Source organism: Ovis aries, chromosome 2, assembly GCF_016772045.2.
Source record: "Ovis aries strain OAR_USU_Benz2616 breed Rambouillet chromosome 2, ARS-UI_Ramb_v3.0, whole genome shotgun sequence".
NCBI classification, from domain to species: Eukaryota; Metazoa; Chordata; class Mammalia; order Artiodactyla; family Bovidae; genus Ovis; species Ovis aries.
The window spans coordinates 239,950,972-239,963,112 of NC_056055.1; the positions used below are offsets into that span (position 1 = coordinate 239,950,972).

General features: G+C 54.4%; 1 protein-coding gene across 1 annotated transcript; it reads right to left on the minus strand.

Moving 5' to 3' along the window:
- Nucleotides 1–549: 549 nt before the first annotated feature.
- Nucleotides 550–7,044, minus strand: TRNP1 (TMF1 regulated nuclear protein 1). The gene is made up of 2 exons (XM_027965458.3): nt 6,040–7,044; nt 550–1,251 (listed from the first exon to the last, which is right to left on the minus strand). The coding sequence occupies exon 1, from the start codon at nt 6,915–6,917 to the stop codon at nt 6,213–6,215; it is 705 nt and encodes a 234-aa protein (XP_027821259.1). The 5' UTR covers nt 6,918–7,044; the 3' UTR covers nt 550–1,251; nt 6,040–6,212.
- Nucleotides 7,045–12,141: the final 5,097 nt, after the last annotated feature.

Consider the following 12,141-nt stretch of genomic DNA (forward strand, 5'->3'; position numbering starts at 1 on the left):
TTCGATCTTCATTGCAGCGGGATCTTTAGTTGTGGCGTGTGAACCCTTAGTTGCAGCATGTGGGATCTAGTTTCCCCGACCAGGGATAGAACCTGGGTCTGCGGCATTGGGTGCTCAGAGTCTTAGCCACAGGACCACCAGGAAAGTCCAAGAAGTAGTCCCTTTTAAAATCTCTCCCCAGTTTGAGCGTGCTCTTTCTCTGCTGGGACCCCGACGGACAGGTCCACCCATTCACCAGCACAGCCACACGCAGTTCCCCGCGGATCACCGTGCAGCCATGTCATCACACTCACACCCCTTTGTCCCGAGGGCATCCCATCCCCGAGCTTCCGCACCACATCCTTCATTCGGGAAGACTTCCTGGAGAGGTTCAGCTTGGAGCCAAGTCAAGGGAGCATCCAGTCTGCAAATCCATCAACAGGCCCAGATTGCCAAACGAAACTACACAGAAGCTGCTCAAGGAACTGCCAACTTAAAGAGCCCTGACAGGCACGCACAAAGGCAAGGTGGCACGGGCACTCACAGAGGAGACCTCAAGGCCACACAAGCTTATCTCACGTCACCGAGATTTATTCTTCCTGAATGTACACAACAGGCAACTGACTCCAGAGGCATCCATTTTGCAGAATTCTACAAGTTCTGGGTTGGGTGTCCATGTGGGCCCCTTCAGTCGACCATCGTGCTCCCTTTTTCATTTAAAATTTAATATTTTTATGTGGTCAACCCCTCTTCCTGAGAAAGGTGTCTCCTCTGGGAGCCAGCAGCCCATTATCTTTCTGAGGGGCCGCAGGCAGGCACCCACACAGGGCAAGGATGGTGGGCAAAGGAAACTGAGGGATTGTTCAGAGCAACGTTTTCCCTCAAACAGCCCTCCTGCCACTGTTCAACTGAGCAACACCGGCATCTACCAAAATGGGGACCCCAGCTGTGCTGAGTCTTGTTTTTTAAAGAGAAATCCTTTTCTCAATGGAAAGGTTTGCTGCTCTGTTAATCTGATTGCATCTCAAAGGACTTGTAACATCCCCAGTTGTACCATGTAAGCCGGAGTCAAATGCAGGAATATATAAATTCCTAGTAGAGGCAACTTCCCTAGAACCCAGCCCCTTGCCACTGCCAACTGAGGGGCTCCTTTGAGGTGAGGAGGGTGCTGCGCTTGTGCAGGGTGGATTAGAGAAGTCTTCCTGAAGGAGGTGAAAGGAGCAGAATCCAGAAGAGAGATCCTGAGTTGAGGCTTGGAGGAGCTGGGAGGAGCTGGAAAGAATAATTTAAAGAGCTTTCATTACCTCTCTCTCACACAGCCACCCAGCCCCACCCAAACCCTTCAGCATTTATCTCCTCAAGAGGGGCCATTGTGGAGAGAAGGCACAAGGGCAATATTTTGGAAAAGGGCTCCACTGGCTCCCGCCCTGGAAGGGGTGGGGGCTCCTGGGGCAAGCTCCCTAGGGCCTCTGTCCTTGGCTGGGATCCCCATTGGTCTGAGCAGCTGGAATGGAATGTTCCTGGGATAAAACGCCTGCCCCTCCTCCACATCTCCCCTTATGGAGTTTCTCGGGGAAGGCACTGGGGGGAGAAGGGGGACTGTTCTGGGATGCCTGATATGGCGATGCTCTGGAGAAGCAAAGGCCCACACTGCCTGGGGGCTCTGTCCTGGCAGCCTCTCCTAAGCCAGGTAGGTTGGCTCCACGGAGCATTTACAGACCTTCTCTGTGTGCTAGGCACTTAATGTGACCTCTCACTTAATACTCAGAAATTATCTCCTCCCTAACTCCCCATAAAACACACACACACACAAGAAACGGGCCCAGAGAAGGGAAGTCATTTGCCAAAGTTCTCCCAGCTGAGCTCCAGGCCAGGACTAAATCCCAGGTCTTTCTTGTTCTAAGTATCAGGACACTTTCTGCCCCACCATGGAGCCAGTCAGCCTCCTCCTCTACCATCCCAGGCTCTTCACTCTCCAATCATGCCAGCCCAGGTGCACAGGGGAGGAGGAAGCCCTCCAAGGCAAACCCAGGCCCTAAGCATCCCTGACCTGCCCTTGCTGACTCAGCCTGACTCATACCCCAGAGCACAACCAAGCTAGGGAGCCAGCCTTTGGGGGGTGTGGCCAGACCTTGGAGGGATGGCACCATGTGCCACCAACGTCTGATCACATCCCTCGCCAGAACCAAGGACTAGGGTTTCCTGTACCCAGACTCAAAGAGCGAGCGCTTAGAAACCCATGTGGAGCCTCAATATCTTGATAAACAGAAAGCCACATAGCCTAATGTTGAAGGTGTCCCCCACTTAGGTGTTCTATGTCCTTGGGCCAGTCACTCGCTCTCCCTGACCCTCAGTTTTCTCATCTGTGGAATAACTCCTACTTTGCTGGCAGAGTAGCTGGGAGGATTGAAACAGCTAATGGGTGTAAAGCGCTTAGCACAGTACCTGGCATAGATGTGGTGGTTAATATACTATTCCTCAACAAAGGATTCCCTTCCCCTATCACTCCTAGCCAGGGTGCGGTCAAGATCTAATGCAGGAAGAAATAGGCTGGGGATTCCCAGCTTTCCCAACTATCTCCTCCCACGCTGGATGTAAAGGCGGGGAGGAAATAAAGGTTCTCCTCCTTCAGTTCGGAGAAGACTGGGACCCCAAGTTTTTTTGGAAGGGCCTGGCTGTCAGGGTAAGGGAGCCTTCTAGAGACTACCCACTGCAGGCTTGGAGCACCTTAGCTGCAAATTGTCGCTTCAACCTAATCTCTGGGAAGCTACCTTGATCCCCAGTTGGCGGAGGCAGAGGTGGAGTGTTCTGATCAATTATCAGTCTAACGCATCTGGGAGGGGTAAAGTACTCTGGGCTTTTACTCAGATGGTACCGCCAACAGGTGCAACCTCTCTCTCCAGGAAAGTCCCTCCTGATGGACCTGCCCTCTGAGGTGAGGCCCGCCCTTTCTCTAAGTGACCGCCAGTACTCTCACGTTCTTGTCAGACCCTTAAAGCTCAACGCCTGAGATGCCCGGGCAATAGGTGTTGGGGCTGGCTGGGGGCGGGGATATGGACAGAGGGAACCTGCTCCAGGCCACGCCCCCACGCCCCGGGAAGCAGCCCACACTGCCCTCTGGTGGCGCCGCCCGGAGGCGCCACACTTGCCCAGGGCCAGCCAAAAGAGCGACAGGACTCATCCAGAGGAGGGGCAGGTTCCTCTAAATCCCTAAACTGGTCTTCCCGCCCCTCCCTTCGCCTTGCTGACATCCCAGCTTCACTAGTGGCCATGTGTCCTCGGTGCACAGATCCCTCAGGATCACCTGTCCTCAGTCCAGTCCCCAGGGCTAGATGGCTGGGCCATCTAGAAAGTGTTTAGGAAGTCATGGCTCGAGGGGGCGGGGGGAGCAGCTACAATATATAACCAGGGGCCAGAGTTAGTTGTGGGGCTTCCCTGGTGGCTCAGCTGGTAAAGAATCTGCCTGCAACGTGGGAAACCTGGGTTGGGAAGATCCCCTAGAGAAGGGAATGGCTATCCGCCCCAGCATTCTGGCCTAGAGAATTCCATGGGCTGTGTAGTTCACGGGATCACAAAGAGTCTGACACAACTGAGCGACTTTCACTCACTGCATAGTTAGTTGTGAAGGCCTGAAGACAGCCCTCCTCCAACAACGCCAGGGCAGGCTGTCTAGAGGAGGGCTGGGAGACACAAGCCCTTGAAAGCAGAGACTCTCTGATCCAGTGCTGCTTCTTGAGCGCCTGGACTGAGCAGAGATCAATGTTTGCTGATTGAGGAGAAAATGGAACCTTCTAGAGGGATCCTGGGTGGGACATGCACGGGTGGGAAGATGACTTATATTTGTTGGCTGAGGGGTAGTGGACAGAGCACTGAACCAAGAGCTGGGGTTTAAGTCAGTGAGCACTGTGAGCCCTGGCTGAGGCCCTTCATGAGAAGCCTGGGACATCTGGAAGTGGAGGGAGGGCACAGAGCTTCCTGTGAGCCTGGGACCAATCTCCATCCCTACATATACCTCTTACTCCAGCAAGAGCCATCTCTAATTCGCTATCCGCCCCACTCCCCTCTTCCAAACCAGGGCAAAGCTGATTACCAATAAATCCCAGAGAAAGGCAAAACTGTGGTGTCACAGAGCACTTTAAACCATTAGCTAAAAGCTTCTCTGGACCAAGAGTCCCTCCCATGCAAACAGTCTTGGCTGCAGCCCAGCACTGCAGCCTGAAGCTCCTCACTGTCACCTCAGGGAGTCCTTGTCCTCTCTGGGCCTCAAGACCCAAAGTGACCCAAGTGGCTTTGGAAGGTCCTTTGCCTCGGGAGACCGGAGGATGCCAGGGCTCCTCACTGCCCTCTCGGTCCCCAAGCTCTCAGAGTCTCTGAGGCCTCCTCCTGGACCTCCCCTCCCCAGCTAAAAATGGGTTCAGGAAGGCCTGGCTGTGAGCTGAGAAACCAGGAAAAAAAGTTTGGTACCTGGGAAGAGGAAGAGCTAGCTGGAGAAGGGATAGGTGAGGGCCCCTGGGGCTCTGGCTTTCAGAGCAGTGCGCCTGACCCCAAGGACTCTAGGATTAAACCAGATTCCCGTGACTCTTAGCTGCCTCGTTCTACCCCCTTCTCCCCTGAAAGCTCTGACATGAGAAGGGACAGCTATGTTCAGAGAGGGACTGAGGAAACCACCCCATATAGGGATGCAGTTGTTCTAGGTTAAGGGTCCCCAATCTCTGGGATCTAATGACTGATGATCTGCTGTGGAGCTGCCATAATAATATAGAAATAAAGTGTACAATACATGTAATGTGCTTGAATCATCCCCAAACCATCCCCCCACCCACCCACCCAGCCCCAGTCGGTAGAAAAACTGTCTTCCCAGAAACTGATCCCTGGAACCAAAAAGGTTGGAGACCGCTGTTCTAGGTCACACGGAAGACAAGCTGACACCAGTTCTACCTAGCCCCTCCCCCTGGCCAGCAGAGATACAGCAAGAAAGACACACATACACCCTGGAACCTAGATCTGTCCCTAGCTGGCAGGTGACCTTGCCACTCTGTAAAATAAGGACTTCAGATCAGCTCCAGGGCTCCAGCAGCAAAAGCAGTGCCTGTTTCTAGGTGTGACGTAAGAGAATAAGACATTCTTCCATGATTTATGGGAGAGGACAGACTTCTGCCCTGTGTTAACCTCCCAACAAACCTTCCAGGAGGTGAAGACACCCAGTTCACAGACCAACAAGTGAGACTGCAGTCAGCTCAGCTGGTAGGCAGCAAAGCATCAGCCAGGCCATTCACAGCTGCGTGGAGCAGGGGAGTGGGCCTGAAGGGCATGTGGAAGGAAAGTGGATCTCATTTCAGGTCTGGCCCTTTAAGGCCCCACTTTCTAGAATCTAGAAGCCGATGACATACCTGCTCCCCTGGGGCCCATTACAGGATGTCACCTGGCTCCATCCCTGGCAGAGCCATCTTAGCGACAGGTTGGGAGCCCCTAGGAGAACCTGCAAACCTTCAGGCAGTCACCAAACATCTCTGGTCGTCTGAGTCAGCTGTCAGCGAAGCTGCATGAGGGCCTGAGGAAAGACCTGTCCCCCAGAAGTGGAAGGGCCTAAGCATAGTATGATGGGAGCAATTCCTTAACCTCTCTGCGATTCCATCTCCCCAAATGGGAAACAGGGCCTTAGCAGACAACTCAAAGCCACATCGCTGTGCCAGCCGCCACCCCATCCTGGGGCCTCATTATTCTGCCCTGCAAAGGGCGTGCCAGAGTAGCAGCCTCAAGGGCAAGACTCTTCTTACAGTCCCAAGGGACCCAGGAAAGGCAACGCTGGAGGAGGTGAGAGTGGGGTTGCTCCAACCGGTAAAAGTTTGCTGACAAACCCTTCCTGGCATCTGAGCGGCCTCAATGTGTCCAACTCTATAATGGGGACTTAGTGCCACTACCTCATTCCCCAGGAGTTCTGGGAGAGGCGGCAGCAGAAAGTGGACAGCTTTATTTAACGACCTAGCGAACTCTAGAAGCTCTAAGGAAGGGAGGTCTCCCCGCCCCGCCCCTCGGATGCGCCAGCCTCTAAGACCGCACCTCGGTTTCGCCTTCTTTACTGGGCCCCCGGCCCCTCGACTGTCTCTTCCTGTGGTCGGCCAATCTGTCCATCCGCGTCGGTGACGTCGTTCCACCCAGCCGGCGTCCGCAGTCTATCGGTCGGCACCCGGGCGGTGGTCTCTCGGGGTGGCCAGGGGTCCCGGCGCCGGAGGTCAGCGCTGGGGTGAGGCGGGGCCGCGGGGCGGGCTCCGGCGGAAGGGCGACTCCGGCTCGGGGCCGTGGCCCCGCCGCAGGCGCCCGGCGCCCCAGGGCACGCAGCCGCCCAGACCCAGCGCCGAGGCGAGCAGCGCGGGCGGGCGGGCGCGGCGGCCGCGGCGCGAGCCCTTCTTGAGGCGCGGCCCGTGCGCCGCTAGGTAGAGCTCGGCCTGCGCCACGCCGCCACCCAGGCGGCCCAGGCTCTCGGCGCGGTGCGCCAGGCGCAGCTCGGCCGCCAGAAAGACGCGGTGCAACTGCAGCACGCGGCTCTCCAGCTCCGACACCAGGCGCCGGCGGCCCTCCACCTCCAGCAGTCGCCGCCGCGCTTCGGCCAGCTCCAGCGCGCGGACGCCCGCCGCCGCCGCCGCCCCCGCGGCACCCGGGCCGCCGCCCGCGCCCCCTGCCGGCCCGGGGCCCCCCGCGCCCCCGCTAGCGCCCTGGCGCCAGCGCTGCAGCTCCAGCCCCTCAGCGGAGCCCCCCGACTCCTGGGCCGCTTCGGGCTGCGATGAGGCTTGAGCCCGGGTCGGGGCCAAGGTCGGACTTGGGGATGGGGGCTGAGGGCACGACAGGGGCTCCCGGGGCAGCGGCGGCGGCGGGGACCCCGGTTCCGCCGACCCTTCCTGGGCCCCCGGGCCGCAGGCGCTGATGCGGCAGCCCGGCATCCCCCGCCCCCAACCCCTGGCGGCCCCCGCTGTAGGTCCGCTGGTCTGGCCGGCTGTTTCCCCCACGCGGGGGAGGATGGACGCAGCAAACACGGGTGAGGATGCAGCCGCAGCCCCCACAAGCGCTAGGCGAGCCGCGCGCGCACGTCTTATAGAGCAGGGGGCGGAGCGAAGGGCAGCACAGCCAATCAGAGACGTGCATGCCCTGAACCCGCTTCCCATGCCCCGCCCCGTCAGGACCCTGCCGGAACCCTTCTGGTCCCCTCGTCCTTCGACCCACCGGCATCCAGTACCCATCCACCTCCTCCACATTTTGGGTGAAAAGGGGCCGCCGCATCGTTTCCGGTCTGACCCCTGAGTCATAAGCTTTGGTAGCTGGGGCTTAGAAATCACGGACCCCGGGCCCCACATGCGGGAGAGTTTTGCCTGAAGCCACACTATGTGACAGTTGAAAGCTTCAAATAGAACTCAGGAGGCTTGTTTCCTGGCACAGTACCGAACGCTGCCGCGCCGCTGAATCGGCTCTACCTGGCCTCCCCAGCCGGAAACTTCACCAGGACACCCTTCTCCAATCTCCCGGAGGCCATGGAGAGATTAACGCAGAGGGGCAACTGGCCCCTCCTGGTGGAGATCTGGCAGGACTGACTAATCACCAGCCAGGCCCTGCACTTGCAGAGCAAACCTCAGCACTTGCTGCGGAACTTGGCGCAGCTTTCGCAAACCTTAGTGCCCGCCCACCCCCTTCCCCCCAGAGGAGCCCACCCTTCAGTGGGCAAAATTCTTTCCAAGCCCCACACCTTTCACAGAGAGGAGCAAACAGGCCCAGAAGGTGTAGGGGAGCCTTGCCCGTGGTCCATGGTTCATTCTGGACCACTGAATGGGACCAGCTCAGCCACTCATGTCCTTGGGAAGCTCAGATAACCTGGGCTCACTGTCACTGAGGGGACTTTGCTTAACTGGGACTTTAGTCATACTGGCAAAATGATAGAACTGAGCTCTAGTTATTTTTTCCACAGCCGCAGTGGATCCTGCCATACCCCCTCCAAGCATTGACCAGACACCATGGCACTGCCATCCACTGGAAAGTGCCATCAGAAATAAAAAGGCTCTGTGTTAAGTGGTGGCAGGGGCTGGAAGGCTGGAAACCAGCTGAGAGCGAATGAGAAGAACTGCAGCAGACACTGGGCTCACAGGAGGGATCGGGCGGGGGCTGGGGGTGGGGGTGGATGAGGGGGACGTGCCCAAAGTGTGGCCGGTGTGACTACCGCCTCAGCCTGAGGAGGAGGCTGAAGGGGACGCTGCGCTGCCTTGATGTGGAGAAGGAAGAGGAGGTTGGGGGCACACCGCCTCCACACACTGCACCCCGCCCCACCCCCGCACGGTCATGTTCTCTAAGTGCTTTTAAGTGCCTTTGACTGAGTGATGGGAACTCGTGGGCGTGGGCGAGACAGCTTGGCTCCCAAGAAGCAGCTCCGCAGGGGCTGGGAGAGGAAGGAGAGGTCCATGAGGGGGCTGCCAAGCTCAGTGAACGGAAAGGGAGGAAGACTCAGGAGGAGGGCGTGAGGGGAAGGGTGTTCAGTGACCAGGAGTGGTGGAGGCGCGGAGGAGGGCGAGGGGAGGGACTCAGTCAATGTGGTGGACTCAGTGAGGAAAGAGGGGTCTAGGGGGCGCATTGGTGCTAGAGGCTCACAGAGGAAGAAGGAGAAGGGAAGTTCAGCGGGGAGGATGGGGCCTGGGGAGTCAGAGGCGCTCAAGGGATGACGGAATGCCCTGCTGCTTGGTGTCATCCCTTTGAATGGTCTCCTTTGTGTCATCAAACCTGTGTCCTCTGTGCAGAAGACCCCTCCCCCATCACTGTGGGGAGATCTACAGGTGATAATCACGCAGATCACAGCTCCCCACTTCTGGGGGATGAATCAAGGGGGGAAAGATTAGGACTTACCTCCACCTTCCACCATCGGCCAGATCCAGCGAACCAGTCAGATCTGAGTTTGAATTCCACACACACTGCCCATCTGGGTGACTCTGGGCAAGTTGTTTCTCTGAATTCAGCCTACATTTATCGAATAGATGAACATTCTCATCTTTCCACAGCATCCCTAAGGGAGGGGCATCAGGATCCTTTGTTCCTGGGAAACCGAAGCCCAGAGAAGTGAAGATAATTGCTCAAGGTCACACCACAGATCAGTGACAAGACAAAGATTCAAACACAGATCTGACCCACCCCGAAGGCATAGCTCTGCTCCCTGCTGTTTTCTGATACATCCTGTTCCTACCCTCTATGGCATTTCCCACTATATATATATATATATATATATATATATATATATATATATATATATGTATGTATGTATGTGTTTATTGTTTAGTTACTTAATAGTCTCTTCCCAGACTGCTTTTGCTTTTCATGAGAGTCCTTCAAGTTAGGTACAGTGCCTGTCTCCATAAGGACGCTCACATAGTGTTCGTTTGAATTGAAAAATAATACAAGGGTATTCAGAGCTAATCAAGAGTGGAGAGGTCCTCTTCTTCATTCATTTGTTCATTCACCCTTTATTTCACTCACCTGACAAATCTGATCATTACCTTCTCTGTTGAGCTGGCTGCTGGTGGTAAAGGGGTGATCAGATGGGGCCCTGCCCTCAGAGAGCACACAGTCCAGGGGGGACACAGGTGACTGCAGTTATCTCCTGGGATAGGAGAAAGAGAGTGGCAGTGGGAACACAGAGCCAACACTGAGTCCAGCTAGATGGAGAGGGGATCAGGGAGAGTTCCCCAAAGAAGAAGACATTTACACAGAGATCTGAAGGATGAATCAAAGTGCAAGATGCACAGAAGGGGATGGGGGACAAGAAGGGAGAAGGATTCAGGATGGGGACACCACGTGTACAGGACCAGAGGTGAGAGACCTTTGGCATCTGCCAGCTTCCTTAACTGCCCTGAGCTCCATGCTCCCAGGAGTGGCCAAGGGCCACAGCCAACCATCTCTTAGGGTACAGCCAGCCCAGCTAACACAACATTTGGAATTAGAAAAGACATTTTTAAACTAATGATTATTCTTTTCTTTCTGATCTTATCAAAGTTGTACATTCTCTTTGCAGGAAATAGAGAAAATACTAAAATATATATATTTTAAAGGATAGAGAGGAAAGGCAGCTGGAATTGGCAAGACCTGAATTTGAATTGAAGCTTAGTTCTTTCCAAGCTGCATAACCCTGAGAGAGGTGCTTTTTCTGTGAACTTCGGGGTCTGAGGAATGGAACCATTAATACCTATGGCACAAAGACATACAAAGATCAAGGATTCCTCCAAGGTTTCACAGCTAGTCATGTCTGTCTGTGGTCTGAGTCAGAGACCTTGAAAGAGAAGAGGCAGGCTGGCGGCGAGGTGAGGGGGGTGGGGGGGACCTGGTTTCAGAGTCTTATCCATTATACACACACCCCTTTCAGGACAGCAGCTGCGGACACAGGACCTTCCAAAGGGAATGGCGAGTGCAGATGCGGCCCAAAGCAGGATCCCCTCTGTCAGCTGAGAGGGGGCTGGGGTAGGAAGTCAAGGCTTGAAAAGTCGACTTCCATCCCAGCTAGAAGATTCAAGGCCTCGGCTAAGAGATCCAACACCTCCATTTCAGTCTCTTCCTGGCAACCTGGCCTGGCACCCTCTAGGATGTGATATCAGTTTAATAATTTAGCAGATGCAGATAAAGATAGCAGCTCTGAAAATAACCCAGCTCGGCCTCAGCCTGCATCTCCTCTTTCCTCAACAGACTCCCCTGCCCTCCCCACAAGGGTCTCTGGTCTCCCCGCACACCTGTCAGTGCCCCTGTCTGCCAGTGGGCACCTCGTTCAACAATCTCTTCCTTTTTCTAACTTCCTCCTCCCTCTCACCTCATAGTAAGAGCTTTTGTGTTAATTAGGGCTTAAAGGAATCTTGTGCTAGAAGTCAGAAGATTTGGGTTTAATTCATTATGTGGACCTGTGTTGAGCAAGTCCCTTTTCCTCACTAAGCCTCTGTTCCCATATTTGTTAAATGAGACCCCTGGATTCCTAAAGGTGGCATGAACAACATGCCTGGGTAGAGGGAGGGCAGTGACTTGGATGGGGACTGGATACCTTCCCCAGGAAGGCACAGGCGCAATGTCAACCATCTCAGTCACGCTCCATCCAGAGACCTCACAGGTTTTCTTTCTTTCTTTTTTTTTTTTTTTCCCCTCTTGTGATGAAAATTTTGCCCTGGATCTTATTCCTAGAATAAACAGCTGTGACTTGTGTTCACAATGGATGTAGCAGGTTTCATGTGCTTTTAGGGCTCCAACAGGTTTCTGAAAAGTAACAATTTTACTTCCCTGTGGGATATTGGAAAGAGCAATGCCCCTTGCCCCTGGAAGCTTTGCTCAAATCACCCCACCTTTATGGGTCTCTGTTTTCACAGCTCTAAAGCGGCCAGGTGGGACTTCCCTAGCGGTCCAGTGGTTTAGACTTCACCTTTCAGTGCAGGGTGTGGCTTCAGTCCCTCGTAGGGGAGCTAAGATTCCACATGCCTGGCAGCCAAAAACCCACAACATAAAACAGAAGCAATACTGTAGCCAATTCAGTAAAGAATTTAAAAATGGTCCACTTCAAAAAATCTTTAAAAAAAAAAAGATGGCAAAGTGTCGAAGGTAAGAAGGACAAGGTTAGAGTCTATGCTTTCTAGATTGTAAGTTCCAAAAGGGATGAGTCGGAATCTGCCTTCCTACATTCAGCAATGTAATTAAGCATATGCCGTGTACCAGCCACTGTGCAAAGTGCTGGGAGTACAGCAGTGAATAAGAAAAGCACAATTCCTGTTCCCACAAAAGCTTACATTTCAGAAACCAAAATAATTAAATCCCAAGAAATGTGCCATGAAGGAACAATAAAATACCTGTCGATATTTATTGAATGCTTACTCTCTACATGGCACAGAGTGCCTATCTTTTGAGGTACTATTATTAACATACTCCCATTTTACAGATAAGGAATCCAAAGGACAGATTGGTTAAGTAACTGTGGTCAAGGTGACATGGTACAGGAGCAGCAAAGCTAGGATTCAACTCCCAGGCAATCTGCCTCCAGAGCCTGTTTTCAACCATGAGGTCATAGTGCTTCCCGAGAAATCATGAACAGGGACTAATCTGGTGACATGATAGAAAGGGGAGTCAGGGACGGCTTCTCTTTTAAGAGGTGACATTTGAGCTGAGACC

Bases quoted from the DNA above. Each gene is read 5' to 3' on its own strand.
- TRNP1 (XM_027965458.3), bottom strand. From the start codon at position 6,917: ATGCCGGGCTGCCGCATCAGCGCCTGCGGCCCGGGGGCCCAGGAAGGG.